Raw genomic sequence first — 21,846 nt, 5'->3', positions numbered from 1 at the left:
TATTACGGTATCCCTGGCTCCTTTCATTCCTTCCCCACTGGCTTTTATTCTGTTCCTGTGCAGCCAAGCTCCCCTCCCAAAGAGCTTGCGTTTGTTTCCTTTGCCTGAAATACTGTGCCTGGTTGATATTCTCCTGGCTTGCTCCTTCAATAAGTGTCTGCTCAAATATCACATCTTCAGAGAAACCTTCCCTGATTGATCTGTTTAGATACCACAGAGCCACTGTTTCCTTATCCTAATTTTTCTTTCCTTCAGAGACTTTATCACTAATTGACACTTGATATCTGTTGTCCCCACATACACACACTAGAATAGAATTTCCAGGAAGGCAGACCCTGCCTGTTCTGTTCCCTAGCACTTAAAATCTTCTCAGCGTGTGGTAAGTCCTCAGTGATTGTTTAATGAAGAAACAATTGAACGAGTGTGTTATAGTTTTAAAATCAGCAGTTCCACATGTGATTTTTATCACTATCCTGGCTTGGTGACAGATCTCAGCTGGTTCCATTCAACCTCATCTTTACTATCATACCTTCAACAACATTTTGGGTAGGATGATAAATTTATCTGACTTTGCCAAGGACGGTCCTGATTTTAAAACTGAAAGTCTCAGGAATTTCTTCAAATCCAAGCAAATTAGGAAAGAGGGTCACCCCGCTTGGAGGGATCCAGGCTTCATCTTCCTTCTTTTGATTTATTGTTGTGTGTGGTGTTGAGGGGAAGGGGTAACTTAAGAATGTTCTGAGGGGATTCCTTGGTGATCCAGTGCCTAGGATTCTGCACTTCCACTGAAGGAGATGTGGGTTTGATCCTTGGTCAGGTAACTAAGATCCTGCATGCTGCACAGAAGAGCAAAAAAAAAAAAAAAGACGTTCTGTGCCATATGAACAAGAAATTGGGTGGGCTGGGAGGACTGGATGAATAATAGTCAAGCTGTGGTCAGCTGGTGAGCCTTACCAAACAACAACAACAACAAAAAAAGACATAAAAGAACAACATAGAAGACATTGTCCTGACTTCCAGAGCCGACTGGCACTGACAGTGATTGGTACATTCTCTAGAGAAAGCTCCTGGCTTCTGAGTCTCAGGCTTGCCTGTTGACATGGTCTCACCCACTCTGTGTCCCTTTCAAAAAGTAGCCTATGATGAATTCATTAACTCAGTTGTCACAAGAAGCCCATGAGTTAGGTATTATTATTAGCCCCATTTTACAGATAAAGAAACTGAGGCCCAGAAAAGTAGAATAAGTTTTGCCTTATTGCCCAAATTCACATAATTTAAGTGGTGAATCCCAGCATTCTGACTCTCAAAGTCCACTCTAAGTCACTAAATTGTCATGGAGATTTTAACAATGTAAATATACATTTGGGCGGTGCCCAGCAAAATTTTCGATCATGGTTTAGAAAAATGTTTTTATTATAGAATAAAATGGTATGAATTTTTAAGAAAAAAGTTATTAATCATGAACAAGCTTCTACTGTATAGCACAGGGAACTATATTCAATCCTGTGATAAACAATAACAGAAAAGAACATGAAAAAGAATGTATGTATAACTGAATTGTGTTGCTGTACAGCAGAAATTAACACACTGTAAATCAAGTATAATTTCAATCAAATAAAAATTTTAAAAAGTAATCAATCATGCTTTCCTTTGTTCTAATGAGGCTTTAAGCAACTGAAGTAATCAAAACACAACTAATAGACATGAAAGGTCAAATGATGGAGACCTTAACTCTCACAGCCATCAGTCAAGGTTATGAGGTCAGATTGAGGAGGGTCTTCAGTTTATTGAGCAGACCAATTGGTAGAATTTCTTCTCTGAACACAATGTTCCCAGGTCACGAACACATGCTCTTCAGGATGTTTTCAGAGAAGGATGCCTGGTTTGTGTGTAATTCTGAGAAGCGTGTATAATTCTGAGAACGTTAGTGTCTTACAGGATCTTGCAAAGCCAGAAGCAGCTGCCTTGTAGTGAAAACACAAACTGGACCTGTTCTAGTTCCCAATCTGCCACTTACTAGCTGTATAAACCGTCACTTAATCTTGCCGAGCCTCAGTTTTCCCACCTGTAGAACTGATAAATCTATCTCCTCATTGACTAAAGGAAAATCAATTTAGATGATTCTCTAGATAATCTCCTATCAACTTTTTGTTTTGCAAAATTGAAGTGCATAAATCCTTGCAGTGCAAAAGGTTCTGTATTGCACTGGGCTTCCCAGGTGGCACTAGTGGTAAAGAACCTGACTGCCAATGCAGCAGACTCGAGAGACGTGGGTTTGATCCCTGGGTCAGGAAGATCCCCTGGAGAAGGAAATGGCAACCCACTATAGTATTCTTGCCTGGAAAATTCCATGGACAGAGGAGCCTGGTGGGCTTCCGTCCTTGGGGTCGCAAGGAGTTGGGCACAACTGAGCACACACACACACTGGATGATCTCCTATCAGCTTTTTTCTTTGCAAAATTGAAGTGCATAAATGCTAGCAGTATGGAAGATTATGTGTTGCACTTGAAAGTGTTCTGAACTAGCACTCTTGGATCTGAGAGTTAGCTGGGAAAAGTTCTGTTTAATTAATTAAGATTAATTAGGTAACCTGTCCGGAACCTCAATTTCTGATTCTGTAATGTCACAGTTTGATTAGGTAATATTCAAGGTAACATTCTAGTTCTGCAAGCTAATATTCTCACTCGTGTTTTTAATTAGGTGATTAAATATAAATTTGTATCCTTCACAAATGTACCTGTCCTGTGACTTTTGCCCAGAAATTTCTGTTCCTGGAGGCGGGGGAACTTCTCGCTGCTTTGCGAAATTTCATCTGTTACATAAGCTTTTAGATGGTTGTGAGGGGTAAGGGTGATCCTCCTATTAGGACAATTAATTGCCCTTTCTTCTCAAGTAGCCCTCCAAGCAACGACCTTGATTACACTTGCTTCCTGGGCCTCTCTAGTTGGCCCTGCTACTGCTTTCTCCATCCAAATCCGCTTTCCTCTGAATGCACCTCCTATAGTGATTGGCGGAGAGATTTGCTCCCAGGGAAATCAGGAAAACTTTTTCCTCCTCCTTGACACCTGTCACTCCTTAATCCTTGCCTTCAGTGCTTCCACCCCCACCATCCTGCTGACATTCATGTCAGGATCACCTCTGTGACTGACCCAATGCCCTTTTCATGGTCCTCCTTTTCTCCATCTTGCCTGTAGAGCTTTTTATTATATCCTCTCTCTTGAAAACACCACTTCCCTTGAGTTATTTTGACACAAATAAAGTCCCCGTCACTTGAGAGTTGACAAAATGATTTTGTAACGACTGGAGAAAACCCTAATGGACAGAAGAGTCTTGAAGTTGAGAGAGATGGAACGATGCCATGGGTGTGAGCTAAGGACTACTGCTGCTACTGCTGCTGTTAAGTCACTTCAGTCGTGTCCGACTCTGTGTGACCCCATAGACGGAAGCCCACCAGGCTCCCCCGTCCCTGGGATTCTCCAGGCAAGAACACTGGAGTGGATTGCCATTTCCTTCTCCACTACGGACTACTACTTCAATTTAAAGAATAAATTCATATTTCCCCCTTCAGTATTGCTCCTGGGCTGGTGTCATGCCCCTAGATTTCTAGGCTGTTGTGAGGGCTGGATGAAAGGCAGGATTCTCTGATTCCATTTCCCTCCACAAAGCCAGCATCATCAAAGTCCTGTTGGTCCTGCCTTCAGGGTATCCCTTAGGTTTTCTCTTTCCTTTTACATCTCATTTCTGTACTGCTAAATCAAGGCCCTCTTTGTTTTCCACTATGATTATTTTTTTATATTCAATGGAAATAGATATTGCTTGCTTGCTAAGCCACTTCAGTCATGTTTGACTCTTTGCAATCCTATGGACTCTAGCCCCGCAGGCTCCTGTGTCCATGAGATTCTCCAGGCAAGAATACTGGAGTGGTTTGCCATTTCCTTCTCAAGGCAAATAGATATTACTTGTATGTTTAATATGGACTTCCCAGGTGGCACTAGTGATAAAGAACCCACCTGCCAATGCAGGAGACATAAGGGATGTGGGTTCAATCCCTGGGTGGGGAAGATCCCCTGAAGAAAGAAATGGCAACCCACTCCAGTATTCTTGCCTGGAGAATCCCATGGACAGAGGAACCTGGCAGGATATAGTCCATAGGATCACAAAAAGAGTCAGACACAACTGAAATGACTTAACATGCCTGTATGTTTAATAAATATATTGAGTGGATTTTAAGATATTAATATAATGTGGGGTAGGGCCTCAAAAATTGAGTCTTGAGCTCAGAGAGATCTTATGTAGGCAAACATATTCCTTTCATCTCCTAAAGTTCTCTCTCTCTCTTTTTTTTTTTTGGCCAGGCCTAAGTGTGTGTATGTAAGTGTGTGTGTGTGTGTGTGTGTGTGTATTTACTTTTCTGCTTAAAAACCTTGAAACATTCTCCAATCATCTCAGAATAATGCCCTAATTCCTTCCAGGGGCATCAGGAGCCCATCAGAGACAAGCCCAGCCCAATTCTCCAGCCTCACCTCTGTGTTACCCCCAACTCTTCCCTGTAGGCTTACCCAGTCCACCTTCCTGAAACACCTTCCTGAAATTTTGTTTCTAACCACAGTCCCTGCAATCCCCAACATTCCCTAAGCCTGCAGCCTCCTCCCTGTGCTCTCAAAATCTCCCTCCTCTAAGATAGAGTTGAGGATAGAAGAAAGAGTCAGTCTTTGGAATCAGCCACCAGGGATGCCACTTCTGGCTCCATAGTGTACAAGCTGTGGGGCCTTTTGTCAATCACTTAACCCCCCTTGGCCTCAGTTTTCCATGTAGACAATGGGAATAATAATGATTATTATTAGTACTTAATAATATAAGTAATATAATCCCCTAAGGCTTGCAGAGAAAAATAAACATAGTAAAACATACAAAATTTGTGACCCTATGGACTATAGCCCACCAAGCTCCTCTGTCCATGGGATTCTCCAGGCAAGAATACTAGAGTGGGTAGCCATTCCCTTCTCCAGGAGATCTTCCTGACCCAGGGATTGAATCTGGGTCTCCAACATTACAGGCAGATTCTTTATCATCTGAGTTACCAGGGAAGCCCCTGTAAATTGGAAAGAATTATAAAAAGTATTATTATCATCATCTCCACAGTCAAAAGCCCCTTCAGATCTCTCCTCTCTTCCAAAGTGGTATCATATCATTAGTAACAACTCTGATAATATTTTACATGTACAACAAAACTTGTGGGTTTCAAACACCTTGTCCATACATCTAATCCACTGGGCATCCCACTCATCTTGGCACTAAAGCTTACCTTGGAAAAATAAAGTGTACTTTTTGTGTCTCTGTACTCTCTTCCCATGTCCATTACCAACCACCTCCTTTGAGACAGAGTCCCTATTTCATGTCTCCATTCCTCAGTACGCCAGCACTCAAAAGTGCTGGGCTTGCAAAAGTGAAAGGTTATAGGCATTGGCTCTAAAGCCAGAGAGGATTTGAATCCCATTTCTGCCACTTGCTGGTTGTGTGGCCTCAGGCGGGTTACTGAAACTCTCAATGGCCCAATTTCTTCAGCCATAAAATGGGGATGATGTTAGCACCTACCCTCCAAAACTATTACAAAGCGTAAGTGAGCCAATATGGATAAAGCCTGGGTATGTGGTGAGTTCTTAATAAATATAAACTCTTACTCTTAAGTGAGACTCAGTCTGATTCCATTCTTTTCCACTTTATCACTCCAACCCTCTTTCAACACAGATTCCCCATGAATTGTCTTGATTGGTTTATTCACAGAAACAACATTTACTGAGCATCTGCTACATACAAAGCCTGTCCCTTGAATAAAAGCAGCTGTGTTTTTGCCTGATCACTCTCTGTTGCTTTGTTCTGGGCCAAATGTTGCTAAGAAACCGAGATAACTCTATGGACTGCAGTCTTCAGCCTTCTGTTCTCATTTTCTTGAGCAGGGAGTAAGATGGTATTCCAACAGCACATCACTAGTTACAAGAAAGTTCTTCATGGTTCTTTACTGGTAGACTTCTCAGATTCCTTACCATGCTAATATTTATGGTGAATTTCCAATAGCAGGGAATAGAGTTGGCCACATTTCCCGAACTCATTTAACCACAGAACCTTTTATTTCAGTTTCTCTCAGAATCAGCATTTTGTCCAATCTGCTTTAGAAAATGCTATGTGGAAGTTTTATTCCTATCTGCTTCTTCCTCTGCCTATAGTTTCATTTTCACTAATGCACACTGTCATTTGGAAATGCCTTACTTACATGAGACTGCTGCTGCTGACTACCCACTGGAAAACTAGAGAATCGTTTTTTTTTTTTTTTTTTTTAAGTATAGTTGATTTGGGCTTCCCCAGTGGCTCAGGGGTAAAGAATTCGCCTGCATTGCAGGAGTCGCAGGAGATGCAGGTTCGATCCCTGGGTTGGAGGAGGGCACGGCAACTTACTCCAATATTCTTGCCAGGAGAATCCCATGGACAGAGGAGACTGGCCGGCTACAGTTCACAGGGTTACAAAGAGTCGGACACAACTGAAGCAACTTAGCACACAGGCACGCATAGTTGATTTACAATATTGTGTTCAGTTCAGTTCAGTTCAGTCGCTCAGTCGTGTCCGACTCTCCGCGACCCCATGAATCACAGCACGCCAGGCCTCCCTGTCCATCACCAACTCCCAGAGTTCACCCAAACTCATGTCCACAGAGTCGGTTGGGCTATATGGCAAAGTGCTTCAGTTACTTTTTTTTAGATTACATTCCATTATAGGTTATTACAAAATATTGAATATAATTCAGTACACATTGATCATATACAACATAAACAAGTCAGACTGTATTACTGTAAATGGTTCTAACTTCTAATATGTATGGTTATTCCTACATATTCAAGCATCACTTCCGTCTCAGCCAAAAAAAAAAAAAACCTATGCAAACATAAGAGTTGTCACACAGACCATGTATTTTCATTAGAACTTCTAGAACTTTACGACTTTTTTTTTTTTCTAATTTAAGCCTGCTCTCAATTTTATAATGGGACTTCTCAGATGGCTCAGTGGTAAAGAACCCGCTGTGTTCCGGAAATTTCTGAGAAAAGGCACACACTCTCTCATGTTTACAGTCCTTGGTAAAGGAGATATAGTTAGTATCCATGCTATTGATCACCCACTGCTTGACAATTCATCCTGTGTCTCTGCCCTTCACCGACCTTCTCAGCACACTCTGCCCAGTTCCACTCAGTCCCTAGTACTCTCTAAGTCTCAAAGATCTGTGTCCAACGTCAAAATCCCTACGCAGCTGACTTGGCATTACACAGCCTCCGCTGGTCATTTATCCAAGTAACTTAACAAGAGTGAGAGATCAGTGCTACAACGCATTTACATCTAACGAGTAAATGGTGATCCCCAAATATAGCCAAGCTAGAGCGCTGGGCTTGCAGATTTGGGGGTATAAAGGGAGCCCGGGGGGTCACGCTTCTGAAACCGCTTTGACCGCAGCATCGTGAGGTAAGTGCTCACAAGTGCCCGCTTTTTTGCTCTATGTTACTCTGATTATACCTGATTAGATTACGTGGAAAGAAGAAGAGAAAGCAATACAGCAGCCTTTGCTGAAGACCTAGTAAGTGCAAGGAGCTGCGTTAAAGGCAGTACAGAAGATAAGGTGACAAAGCCTTCCAAGAAGTTTCTACAAGGAGTAAAAAGACAAGAATATAAGCAATTAGGAGACCAAAAAAATAAACTTGCAGGATATGAAGCTGAATACAATGTGTACTTACCCCTCTAATTGTTTAGGTCAATATTATAACATGCAGTCAGCAAATAAACATGCTAATTTGTGATATCTCTTCTGCAATTGCCTTGAACTACTATTGGAAATTTTTGTGATCATTTAAATGTTTTTCTTATGTCAGGATTTCTGGAAGATAATTGTGGGAAGAAATCCTCTCATGCATTTTACCCATCTCAGAATGCATCCTTAGTCCACTAATGAATGACTGGTTTCCAGATTGCTCTTGCACGGTGTGCCCGGTGGACTTTGGGCTGGGTCATATCTGACCCGGCAGGAGCATCTCTCAACAGAGACTTGTGAGGCTTTGATTTCTGGCCACCATCTCCACCAGAAAACCTCCTGTCATACATTCACAGAGCTAAGAGGAATCTTGAGATCTTCTGGTCTGTCTCATTTGACAGAAGGAAACCAAAGCCTAAAGAAATTACAACAGTTACTTTACAGAACTGGCATTAGAAACCTAAGGTTCTGCCTCCAAGTCTGGTTTCTTTTGAACTGAGGATTCAAAATAAAATTCTTAATCATTCAATTGTTTCTGGGAAAATGTGGGGGAATTTTAGGATATAGCTAGAAATCTTTGAAGACTTATAAAAGAAAAAGATAAAAGGAGGCAACCAAAGTAGTAAAGCAAGTGTTGAAATGTCTTTTTCTACCTAAATGGTATTTCATGACATGATTCCCTGATTCTATAGAAGTACTCTATGGTAAATGGGAAGTTGAAGTCAGATTTTATATGGAAAATTATTCAGACTCTTATGATACCTTGAGATTTTCATGCAGGTTATAAACTTGTGGACTGAGGTTAGTCCCAAATAAGTGATCAGCTGACGTACCTTCATCTTCTCCAACGGAATATAGGATATTTAAGAGAGTGCCCTTCCTAGACCTCTTAAAGAAGTCTTGCCTATAATTCACAACTTTTATCCCATTGCCAAAGAACTCAACTAACTGATCTAAAGATTCAGTTAACAGTCTGGGTGATTCTTCCTCTTCCTTTCTTCCCTGACCCCTCACAGCCCCCTACACTCAGCCAGAAGCATCATCTCTGTAAGTCCCCTCACATTTCATTTAGACTGTTACAGAATTTGCATTATTCTTCCTTGTTCAAGGATTTATTTGAGCACTTCTCTTACCCTTTACTATATTTTGCACTCTTTTAGAGTAGAGACTGTCTTTATCCTTTTTTATACCTGCTTAAGGCACTAACTCCTGGAGAAGGAAAAGGCAACCCACTCCAATATTCTTGCCTAGGAAATTCCACGGACAGAGGAGCCTGGGTGGGCTACAGTCCATGGACTTGCAAGAGTCAGACATGACTTAGCGACTAAACCACCAAGGAGCTAACATGGTACTTGGCACACACAGAAGATACTCAAAACAATTATTAATCAATATTGTATTTAACCAACTATTTAAAGAATAAAGAACTTAACCAAAAGGAAAATGGAAAATTTATTTCCATCCCATACCATCTTCCCTGGTGGCTCAGAGGTTACAGCGTCTGCCTTCAATGCAGGAGACCTGGGTTCGATCCCTGGGTTGGGAAGATCCCTGGAGAAGGAAATGGCAACCCACTCCAGTACTCTTGCCTGGAGAATCCCGCGGACAGAGGAGCCTGGTGGGCTGTAGTCCATGGGGCCGCAGAGTCAGACACGACTGAGCGACTTGACTCACTCACTCACCATCTAAGGTGTACCTATTTAAAGTAGCTAAACTTAGAACAAGCACAGTTTCTAGATTTATTTAAACTCATTGTAGTTCATTTTTCTTTGTTTTTGTTTGGTTTTGATTTCTGAAACCACCACCCAAGAAGATACTTCATTTCTGAAGGACGCTGACTGTTGCTTTGGGAACCAAGAAGGTAAGAGTTACTATCTCGATTGGGAATACAGTATCTGATTGAAATTAGCAAACATTTTATACATTGTCATCCTTGTCGCACTCATAAGAAGCTAAAAATGGTGAAATTAAGATCAGTTACTTAAGTATTTCTAAAGGCAGATTACAAAGGTGCAAATTGTATCGAAGGATGAATGGCTTCCCAAATTTGCCCATCACACTGAGAATAATAAAATACACTGCAGAACTCTGACATGTAAGCTCCAGGCCAACATACTTAGTTGGCCCTGAGCATGATGTTCATAGGCTCAGGATTCAGTCTTCACACAAGTCTAACTTTGCTGTTTTTTGAGCAGGGTCCACACCCCTGAGTCCACTCAGCTATGCCTTTACTCACAAATAATGCTGAGAGAATAAATAGAAATGAATTCAACCTTATGTCCACTATAGTAATAAAAACACTTCCCCCTTCAAAATCTGCATTTTTTTTGGAGGTAACTCTAGATGAATCAGAACCAAGGAAAGCAAAGCATAATTAAGTCATGACCACAACGCTGTTGACAAGATACAGTAGCTGAGAAATCCCCAGGAGAAGGATGTAAGTTGAGATCAGTGTCATGTACACTGACAGCAGAAAGAAGGGGTAGGAGCAGTAAAGAGGTGGTGATGGAGCTTAGGTAGACCGGAATGACTATCTCCATTGGAAGACCCTGAAGGTTGGAACAGAGTGGACGATTGAAGGGACACAGCTGTGTAGGTTTGGAAGTAGGTCAAGCTCTTAAAACCGAGGAGAAGCTAATTAGGTGACTTTCTGGGGGTAGAGCCTCCAGGGACACCACAAGTCATGCCAAGGGAGTCGGATCAGACCTAACAAGGCTAAGTTTATCAGCCAAGCATAAATGGTTTTAGCCCTGGGCCCCAGAGTACAGTTGTATAAATATGGGGACAAGATCTGACTTAGCAACCACACGTAGGCAGCGGATTGAGGGGCTTTGCTGGACAGTGAATAGTGAGTCAGTGGTGTGATGAGACTGCCAGAAGGCAGTCACCACCTCGGGCATAACACCTAGGTCAGGAGAGGTGAGTGCACATGCTGACGGAGAATGACATGTGATCTGGATGCCACACCTCAAGAGATTAACAGGAGTGAGTTCACCGTGACTGTAAAGGAGGTGCCAAAGCAGCAGAAGAAGATGGAGATGGTCCTGAGGTTATTTAGCCTGGAAAAGAAAAAGATAAGGGGAACCCAGAGCAGCCATCAAACTGGTGTAGAGTTGTCTTCTAGGAAGATTTGAATTCTTTTTGTTGTTACCAAGAAAGGGAATGAGGATGGAACATCCTGAAGTCACAGAAACCCAGATTTTAGTTTAAAGAAAGAAGAATCTTTGGCCTGAGAAACCTTTCCCAAATAATTGTCCAAAATTTCCAAAATTTTTCCAAAATGGAAAATAGTCATCCTGGAAGGTGTTCGAGTAGCCTGGACAACACATTTGCCAGAATATCACTGAGACAACTCATGAATCATCTATGCAGTGAAATGAAAAGATACTGGATTTTCAGTCACAGTTGGAGTTGTGCGTGGAAAAAGAGAAATCTCCACCTCAACACTGGTCGTGACCTGAATCCCAGATGGAAAGTCCTGTTTTTCTAGGAGTCCTAAAGACTTAGCTTGACCACGAGCTAAGCTTGACCACCCACCTTCAGACTTCATTCTTATATAATCATCACAAAGTTTGCAATATTCACATAATACCAGTACTATCAATTCATTTAGTATTTTGACTTGTTTCCTTTTTTTTTCTTAGATGTGTTTTTCAAAGCTACCTTATATGCTTGCTATGAAAGTGTGAACCATCTATATGAGTGTCAGCTGAGATATTTAGATATTCACAGTCTCAAACTGTATTCCATACCTGCTGAATCACAATATCCATTTCAACAAGATTCCCAGTTGGATTCCTATACACCAAAGAAGAGAAACACTGCTTTCTATCACTGTATAAACAGATACTTCACAGTCATATTACCCTATGTTTTTTCTTCAGTGTTGTATCTTTTTGCCTTTTCATACATGGGGTTCGCAAGGCAAGAATACTGAAGTGGTTTACCATTCCCTTCTCCAGTGGACCACATTTTTTCAGAACTCTCCACCATGACCCATCCATCTTGGGTGGCCCTACACAGCATGGCTCACAGTTTCATTGAGTTAGACAAGGCTGTGGTCCATGTAATGAGTCAGTTCTTCTGATGCAAAGAACTGACTCATTGGAAAAGACCCTGATGCTGGGAAAGATTAAAGGCAGTGGGGAGAAGGGGGCAGCAGAGGGTGAGATGGTTGGATGGCATCACTGACTTGATAGACATGAGTTTGAGCAAGCTCTGGGAGTTAATGATAGACAGGGAAGCCTGGCATGCTGCAGTTCATGGGGTCACAAAGAGTCAGACGTGACTGAACCGACTGACTAACTGACTGACCCTATTTTATAAGTTCTAATTTTCTTCACATTTTTCACAGAATATTATCTCTACACTTGGGATGCATCTTAGAAGCAATGAAAAAAGTATCATAATAGACAAGGTTTTATCCTGTATTTATGGAATGTAAAATCATTCATCATTGTAGATTTTGATAGAATAAGGTAATAAACTTTAAAATAAACTTATCACTATTAAAATTAAGAAATAGATGCCTAAATCACTTTGTGTATGACCATTGGGACTATGCCATGGTTTTAGAAAAGCAAAATAATGTTCCCAAACATCATTTTTGAGGTCCCTGAGAAAAATTCGGTTTCCTCAGTCTCAACCACAGAGATTCTGTGGCAGGTGATTTTTATATGGATCAACTTTCAACACTTTGGGTACCAGGCTGAAGTCAAGCAACCTGATGAGATTTCTTCATGCTCTGGTGTAACCATTTTCGAAATGTTACCCATGGGGACTTCCCTGGTGGCCCAGTGGTTAAGAGTCTTCCTGCCAATGTAGTAGACATGGGTTAGATCCCTGGTCCAGGAAGATCCCACAACCGCAGAACAACTAAATTCATGCGCCGCAACTACCGAATCGAGCTCTAGGGTCCATGTGCTGCAACTACTGAAGCCCAAGCACCCAGAACTTGTGCTCCACAACAAGGAAGGGAAGCCACCGCAATGAGAAACCCGTACACCACAACCAGAGAGCAGCCTCCCATTCATGGCAACTAGGAAAAAGCACTCACACAGCAACAAAGACACATCATGGCCAACTAATTAATTAATTAATTTTTAAAAAAGAAAAAAATGTGACCCACGGATCCTTGGAGATCCCTAAGAACTTTTCAAGAGGTACATGAGGTAAAAAAAATTTTAATATAATATCCAGACACCATTTGCTTCTTCACTATGTGGACTTAACGATGCAAAAGCAAGGACTGATAAAAGATCTAGTGCTTAATTACAAGACACAGCACCAAGCTGTGCTAGTTGTCATAGCAACCTTCACCGCCATATACTGACACTGAAAAAAAATTTTTTTTATTTAAAAAGCCAACTTCATTGAAAAAATGACAAATTTTATAGCAGTGGAAATTATTGGTTTTGTTACATCTCAACTTCACCAACATCTTTATAATATTCTTTGTAATGGAACGGGAAGTCCACATGAAAAGCTCTCCTGCTGCACACTGGACTCTGAGGGTTGTCTTGAGGAAAAGCACATGTGCAGTTGTCTCAGTTGCAAGATGAACCAGCCACTTAATTCATGAAGCATCATTTTTACTGGAAAGAATGATTAGTGGACAAACTATGGTTCCCCAGACTTGGATATTTGGCAGACATTTTCTCAAAAAACAATGAAGTGTGTTTTCAAGTATCCTTTCAAGGAAAACAAGTGACAGTATCTGTTACTAATGATAGAGTTGAGCTTTCAAGCAAAAATTGAAATTTTGGAAGACTTGTTTCTACCACCATTAGCTTGACAACATCCTAATATTTGAATTTCCTAATAAGATCAGTGCTGATATTAATGACTGTGATTTTTTTATATTGTGTAATGAAATACGTTGATATTTGGAAGTGTTGTAGAATTTAGTGAACAAGATTTCTCAAATGATCAATGTATGATGTTTGTACATTGGTAAAAGTTTCATTCAAAGTTCAACACAGACCAACAGATTATAAGGTAACAGGTACCAAATGTTTGTTGATGTGGTTTCAGATTCTATGCTGCAACTAGCCTTTAAGAAACTACCACAGAAACTATCATGTGTAAGTTTTGATACAGTATCTAAAAAGAATATCCACAATCATTTGAAAGGACAATTAAAATACTCTTTCCTCTTCCAAATTACATAATTGTGATAATTTCTACTAGGAATTATCAACATTTAGTCATTCTTCTCAGACACCTTGAAGATTTGGGAATGACACAGAGATCATGAGGCTCAAATATGATATGGAATTAAGGAAGTATTTTCTGAGTTCTCTTTTATTGGGCTCAGCTTCAGTTCAGTTCAGTTCAGTTCAGTCGCTCAGTCATGTCCGACTCTTTGCGACCCCATGAATCACAGCATGCCAGGCCTCCCTGTCTATCCCCAACTCCTGGAGTTCACTCAAACTCATGTCCATCAAGTCAGTGATGCCATCCAGCCATCTCATTCTCTGCCATCCCCTTCTCCTCCTGTCCCCAGTCCCTCCCAGCATCAGGGTCTTTTCCAGTGAGTCAACTCTTCACATGAGGTGGCCAAAGTATTGGAGTTTTAGCTTTAGCATCAGTCCTTCCAGTGAAAACCCAGGACTGATCTCCTTGAGAATGGACTGGCTGGATCTCCTTGCAGTCCAAGGGACTCTCAAGAGTCTTCTCCAACACCACTTAGATTCCTCTAATTGGTTCAGACTTCCACACCTGGAGTTGGACTTAGAGCTGTTTCAAAATCAACACTCAGAGTTGAAAGCAACCCTTCAAAAATTTTTCTTGTAGTAAAATATAACCTTTAGCTTACCCCCACTTGCCTGCTCTAGGCCCCTAAACCTGGGCCTAGATTCCACAGGAACTGGGTTAATCCCAGGAGCTTTTGAATCTGGCCCCTGTTTGAATGGAGATAATAGGCTGGGCCCCTCAGAGTCAAGAGCCCTTCCACCCCGCCTCAGCAGCCCTGGTCTCCCCAGCCCCTGCAGCCATGAGTTCTGATGCGGAGATGGCCATTTTCGGAGAAGCAGCTCCCTACCTGCGGAAATCGGAGAAGGAAAGAATCGAGGCTCAGAACCGCCCGTTCGACTCCAAGAAAGCCTGCTTTGCAGTGGATGATAAGGAATTGTATGTGAAGGGTATGATCCAGGGCAGGGAAAACGACAAAGTCACAGTCAAGACCCTCGATGACCGGGTAAGTGTTGATCTCAGACATTCTTGCTAACGTGGGCATCCTCATTTATCCTCTGGAGTAAAATATTAAAAATTGCATGCTGATCCATAGCAACCTGATAACAGAACAAGACTTCCATTGATCTACTTTACAGTGACATGGCAGGTGAAAACTGCCTTGACACACACCTTTGCTCCTGTCTCTTCCTTTCTCCAAGGACTTGAGCTTTGAGAGTTTTTGTGATGTTTGCTCTGGGGAAAGGGAAAGGTGGTGGTGAAAGAGGTTGGACTATTGAAGGGAGAGATGGATGAAGACTGCTGCTGGATGGGTGAATATTCCACATAGAACTCTCTAGGCTGCAGTGTGACTTAGAGAGGGAGCTCCAGAGGCAATGCCTAGTTTACTACAGAGAATTACAGAGCACCGTTCAAGGTGGCTCAGGTGGTAAAGAATCTGCCTGCAGGAGACTCAGGTTCAATCCCTGGATTGAGAAGATCCCCTGGAGAAGGGAAGGGCTACCCACTCAGTATTCTTGCCTGGAGAATTCCATAAAGAAGAGCCTGGCAAGCACATGTGTCCATGGGGTTACATAGAGTCAGACATGACTGAGTGACTAACACTTTCACTATTCAGTTCAGTACTTACTGGACACCTACCACATCTAGGTCAGTGTCCATCACTTTGCAAAGATGAGAAAATCTCAGTAACTATTTCCCCAAAGTTTATCATCCAGGATAGGTATCAAGAGTACATGACTGGTACAAATCGCAGTTCACAAATCCAAGCATACAAAACAGGTGATTATTATTGTTGTTGCTATCATTATTGTTGTTTGACTTAACCTCTAATGTTAGTCTCTTTAAAAAGGGCCAGAAATAAATTTTCTTGAGTTGCGACTGGGGTCCACTCCCGAGAGTTATGCCACATTTTCAGTAATACCACATTGGGTCTCACTGTCCCCCTAAAGGATCTGCTAAGAAGCAAGCCCTGAATCTTCAAGACTCACAGATTTTTCCATCTCCCTTGTGCTACTTTGGGTGTCTCTCTCTTTAGTGTAGGGCAGTGGGGCAGAAGGGCCTAATTTCCTCTAGAGGTGTGGCCTTTACCAGCAAATCTCCTTCTTTTTTCAGTAAAGCCCTCAAAGCTCTTCTAAGGATATAGGCTTATGGCAAAGACTAGAAAGGTTTACTGGCTGTTAATCTTTTACGCACTAGTTTCTACCTTTCCTGAGTAATGGAGTGCCAGCTGTATGCTTAAAAGGAGGGGAAAAACAGAGAAGGAAAAATTAGGTATTAGTCTCAAAATACTGTTTAGCCATGGACCATACTCCAAATCCAAATGTTTGAACTATTACAGCAGAGGTTCAAGGAATTCTGGAAGCCTTGAAAAGACAGGGGAAAGCAGAGACAGGTCATGGATGAGGTAGCACCTAAGAAGAGCTTTGACATAATTTCAATGTAGATTTTCCAGACAAAGGGACCCATGTGAATAGAGATATCGAGGTGGAGATGTACCAAATATGCTGGAAGAGTTCTTTCCAGTATTCCAAGCTTGATCTCACTGTAGCACTCACAGCAAATGGGGAACACAGAGACAAGCTGCTCTGGCCTTGGCCATCCTGAGTACCCCAGGCCACCCTGAGGTTGAAGGGCTCTACAGCTCTGCACAGGTGGAACCCACTCGTGGCAGAATGGCGCACTGACTTGGGGGCATCAGACCAGAGCTGGTTACACAGTTTGACCAGACTTAGATTCAACAAGAACAGGTATATATGGACCCTCTCTGGGCACAGATATGATCCATGACGTTATCCTTGGTAATGGGGTCATCGCACCACAGTACCTCACCATTTTCCCCACACTTGCAGCACGGATACTAAACATCGGCTCTGCCACTCATCACCTGCCTTTCCTCTCAATCTCCAGACACTCACTCTCAACAGCGAACAGGTCTTCCCCATGAACCCTCCCAAGTTTGACAAGATCGAGGACATGGCCATGATGACCCACCTGCACGAGCCCGCTGTGCTGTACAACCTCAAGGAACGCTATGCAGCCTGGATGATCTACGTGAGTTTGTTCTCGTGGCCCCTGTTCGTGCAGGTGGTTAATATTTTGAAAACCAGTATTAATGTCCTCATGAAATAATTATATTCTTTTTTTAATGGTGCAGACATATTCAGGTCTCTTCTGCGTCACCGTCAACCCCTACAAGTGGCTGCCGGTGTACAACCCCGAGGTGGTGGCGGCCTACAGGGGCAAGAAGCGCCAGGAGGCCCCGCCACACATCTTCTCCATCTCTGATAACGCCTATCAGTTCATGCTGACTGGTAATTTCTTTTTTACTATGTGTTTATTTTTGGCTGTGCTGGCTCTTCTTTGCCTCACACTGGCTTTCTCTAGTTGCTGCGAGCAGGGGTCATTCTCTACTTGTGGTGCTCAGGCCTCTCATGATGGAGGCTTCTCACCTACTCCAGTATGATTGCATCTTTAAAGACATCTGCAATGACTCCATTTCCAAATAAGGTCACATTTTGAGGGATTAAGAGTTGGGACCACGACCTATGAATTTCGCAATTCAACCTATTGTAAATGGAAAACCAGTGTCACTTTCCACAAGTAAAAGGGAAAGGTAAAAGAAAAACACAGTGACAACAAATAAGCATCCATAAATCTAATTATTAATAGAAGCTATGGCTTCTTACAAGTTCTGAGTCTGGGACTTGCGTTTTTGTTGTTGCTGTTGTTAAAAAGGGAGATAAGAAAGTACTAGTGAGGAGATAAAGATCTGTGAACGGGAAGATCTTTCACACCGTGGGACTCACTGTTCACATCCCATGCTGCCCACATTACACATTCTACGTTTGGGAAATCTGCACCAACTGTCTCAAAGAAGATTGTGTGTGTTGAGTTGCTCAGACATGTCTAACTTTTTGTGATCCCATGGACTGTAGTCCGCCAGGCTCCTCTGTCCGTGGGATTTCCCTGGCAAGAATACTGGAATGGGTTGCCAATCTAAGGATCAAACCTATGTCTCCTGCTTGGCAGGTGGATTCTTTACTGCTGAGCCACTAGGGAAGCCCTAAAGATTAGATATACCCAAATCATCACACCACTAGTTATGGCAAACTCAGAACTAGAACTCAGGGGCTCTACCCACCCCTACCCAGTGTTGCCTTATTTGTACATCCTGCCTATTGGTTGGTCATTGATTCTGTTCTGCTTCCCTCTGTGTTTCTAGATCGAGACAACCAGTCCATCCTCATCACGTGAGTAACCCATGTCTGCTCTAGGATGACTTGGAAGAGAGCCATCCATCCCTTCCACTCTCCTTTATCTCACTTACTTTTTTAAAAAATGTATTTTATTCAAGTATAGTTGATTTACAATGTTGTGTTAACTTCTCCTGTACAGCAAAGTGATTCAGGTATATATGTGTATATATTCTTATATATACAATTCTTATATATGCAATTGTATATATACAATATATTTTCATATTTTTTCCATCATGGTTTATCACAGGATATTGAATATTGTTCCCTGTGCTATACAGTAGGACCCAGTTGCTTATCCATCCTACATATAATAGTTTGCATCTTCTAATCCAAAACTTCCAGTCCATCCATCTTTCCTCTCCCCACTCCTGTTGGGCCTCTTTCCACCCGTGGCTCTGTTCTCTGTGTCTGTGCATCTCACTTTTAAATCAACAGTGGAGAATCTGGGGCTGGGAAGACGGTGAATACCAAGCGTGTCATCCAGTACTTTGCAACAATTGCAGTCACTGGAGACAAGAAGAAGGAGCAGCAGCCAGGCAAGATGCAGGTGAGCAGCCTCCTGTACCTGGAAGGCTTCTGGAATAAGTACAACTTAAATCTTGGGTGAGCACTAGGTGTTTGCAGGGCTCTGTGCTCAGCAGAGATGCACAGTAAGAGGTCTTGCCTGGGAGTACTTAGGGGACAAGACAAGAAATGGCTCTACCTCGTGGACTCAGGCTCTAGCACAGGCCCCATCAGCAACAGCCCAGTGACCTTGACCACCTTCACATCCTCCTCTGGAGAAGGAGTGGTTTAGGCCAGAGGTTCTCAAAGGATTGCTAGGCTCCCGGCCCAGAATTTCTGCTTGAAATTCCTGTCTCACCTTCACAGTCCTGGCAGGTTGCGTTTCTCTCACGTTCCCACTCTTCATGCTGCTGGTCTAGGGGCCACACTTGGAGAACCACTGGGCTAGACAACAGTTTCCAGAGAGCCAGAAAGATAAGCAATCATGTATGGAAGGGGGAGGGTGAAAACTCTGCTTTCCATAAGAGGACTTTTAAATAATAATTCTCATGAAATATTTTATGCAACTTAAAAATATTTTCAAGAACCACTGTTTCTATCATATGTGTCACTTTCATTGCTCACAGTCTAAATTCTACTTCTGAATCCAAATATCAATATAAATGGGTCCTGGTGCAAGCAGTAACACAGGTCTGTATTCTAAAAATCTGTATTTTATAATGAAATGTTGTCAGAGAAAAAAGGCAGTCTGGGAAATCGAGATGGAGCGGATAGTACTCCAAACAGGAATCTGGTGTGGCCAGAAGTCACTGTGACGCTGTGCTAAAACCCTCTCTGGGATGAGACCTTGAAGCCTCCTTCAGTAGAGTAGAGATGGGCTTCTGGGTACTTCCACGTTCTGCCCCAGCCACCAGCCTGGACTGTGTGACACCTCTCCCTAATCCCTTCCCAGAGCAAGCATACTTTTGAGTCACCAAGAAATTACTTCAGAAGATGTCCAAAGTCCTCCCTTTTCCTCTTCTCTTATTTTTAGGGAACTCTGGAAGATCAGATCATCCAGGCCAATCCCCTCCTGGAGGCTTTTGGAAACGCCAAGACTGTGAGGAATGACAACTCCTCGAGATTTGTAAGACTCATTCCAACTGTCAACAGCCCCCAGAAACCAAACTCCCTCCTCCAGTGCTGGATGTGAAAAAATGGCCACACAAACTAGGATGTTCCTGGCCTCATCTACCCCCAAGTGATTCAGATCAAACTGCCCAACCAGGATATTCTGATACACTTCCAAGAACATGCTGGCTTGTTCCCAGCACAGGGAGGATTTAGCTATCCTTCCCTGACTAATCAACATCACCTTAGAGCATCCTGGGGCTTCCCAGGTGGCACTAGTGGTAAAGAATCCACCTGACAATGCAGGAGACATAAAAGAAGTGGGTTCAATCCCTGGGTTGGCAAGATCCCCTGGAGGAAGGCACAGAAACCCACTCCAGTATGCTTTCCTGGAGAATCCCATGAACAGAGGAGCATGACAGGCTACAGTCCATGGGGGTCACAAAGAGTCAGACACAGCTGAAGCTACTTAGCACACACATACATGCACAAGAGCATCCTGAAGTCACAATGATTCAAAGTCCACAAGCACAGAGCAATTTCTTTATGCAAAAAGTGGTCTTTTGGAGTGGAATCATTTTAAAATGCAGAAGTCCGTTGAGCAACATCCACTGACTTACTAGCCATGAAAACCTTAGTGTGAAGTTAGTTAGCAGAATTGACCTCCTCCAAGTCAGGAGGATGGAGAAGGCAATGGCAAGCCACTCTAGTACTATTGCCTAGAAAATCCCATGGATGGAGGAGCCTAGTAGGCTGCAGTCCGTGGGGTCGCTAAGGGTCGGACACGACTGAGCGACTTCACTTTCACTTTTCACTTTCACACATTGGAGAAGGAAATGGCAACCCACTCCAGTGTTCTTGCCTGGAGAATCCCAGGGACGGGGGAGCCTGGTGGGCTTCCGTCTATGGGGTCACGCAGAGTCGGACACGACTGAAGTGACTTAGCAGCAGCAGCAGCAGTAGCAGCAAGTCAGGAGGAAGAAAAACCTAGTGAAGGCAGCAGAGCTCAAAAATTGGGAAAAAGTTTAAATCAAAGGCTATGTCCCATCCTTCAACATTTCACTTAGGATTAGCTCAACCGAAGAGGCATTTACCTCTGACATTGGCAAATAAACAAATATCCAGTCTTCTATCTAATTTCACTGGCCAGAGGAGCAAGTGCCCAGAGGCACTTCCATTAAGGAGATAAAACTCCTGAGAACCCAACACATAATTCACATAAACCTTGGCTGATCCTTCATTAGCTCTGCTTTAGGCTTCATTCAGAAAATACTGAGAATATCACTGAGTACAGTAGATTCCAGAGCCTGTGGGTGAACAAGCAAGGCAGTATTTTTGCCCTCGAATCTGCCCACAGAATGGTAGAGATCAATTAAATGAACAATGTAAGGAGGGAATATACACACACATGCACAAGCTTACACACACACACACACACACACATATATATATATATATACACTATATGTAATTTCACCTCTGATTACCCCAAACTGAGTGAACCCAGGTGCTGAGTAGGTCTTTAGAAAGAGTGGGTCTTTCTTCTGGGAGCTAGGTTTGCCTATAGTAAACAGTAAGGGGATATGAGGCAATAAATCTCAGAAGTAGCACCCAGAGGCAAAAAAGAAGTCAGTTATTCCAACCAGCTTATCAATGCAAAGATGTTATGGAGAGTCTGAGCAAGACAGAGACCAAGGAGGCAGTCAGGTGAGAGGTGGTCCCGAGAGAGAGTTGAGAGGGAGCTCACAGGCATCCCCAGAGCTAAAGGGACAGTGCCATGGGCTTTAGGCAGAGCTATCTGAGGCTTGGCTGAGCTGGTGTGGGGACCGGATGCCAAGCAAATGGAGAGAAGGAAGTCCTCAGGCTTCTGGCATCACCCTTGCTGACCCTACATGTCCCACCATCCACAGTCACACCTAACAGAGGCTGCGACAATACCATGCAAATAGAATAGCCACAAGTCAGTCTCTCAGTCGTTCTCTTTGCGA

At 42.7% G+C, this 21,846-nt stretch overlaps 1 protein-coding gene across 1 annotated transcript in view; it reads left to right on the top strand.

The window, feature by feature from the left end:
* Nucleotides 1-14,784: 14,784 nt before the first annotated feature.
* The window catches only part of MYH13 (myosin heavy chain 13), a 65,439-nt gene continuing 58,377 nt past the window's right edge, over nt 14,785-21,846 (top strand). The window contains exons 1-6 of the mRNA XM_055398484.2: nt 14,785-14,988; nt 16,893-17,036; nt 17,140-17,296; nt 18,208-18,235; nt 18,680-18,791; nt 19,782-19,874. Coding sequence (XP_055254459.2) covers nt 14,785-14,988; nt 16,893-17,036; nt 17,140-17,296; nt 18,208-18,235; nt 18,680-18,791; nt 19,782-19,874 — 738 coding nt within the window. The remainder of the gene's footprint in view (nt 14,989-16,892; nt 17,037-17,139; nt 17,297-18,207; nt 18,236-18,679; nt 18,792-19,781; nt 19,875-21,846) is intronic.

Source organism: Moschus berezovskii, chromosome 20 (assembly GCF_049115385.1).
Source record: "Moschus berezovskii isolate FMDL1 chromosome 20, NW_MosBer_1.0, whole genome shotgun sequence".
NCBI classification, from domain to species: Eukaryota; Metazoa; Chordata; class Mammalia; order Artiodactyla; family Moschidae; genus Moschus; species Moschus berezovskii.
This window is presented reverse-complemented; position numbering and strand designations above follow the sequence as displayed.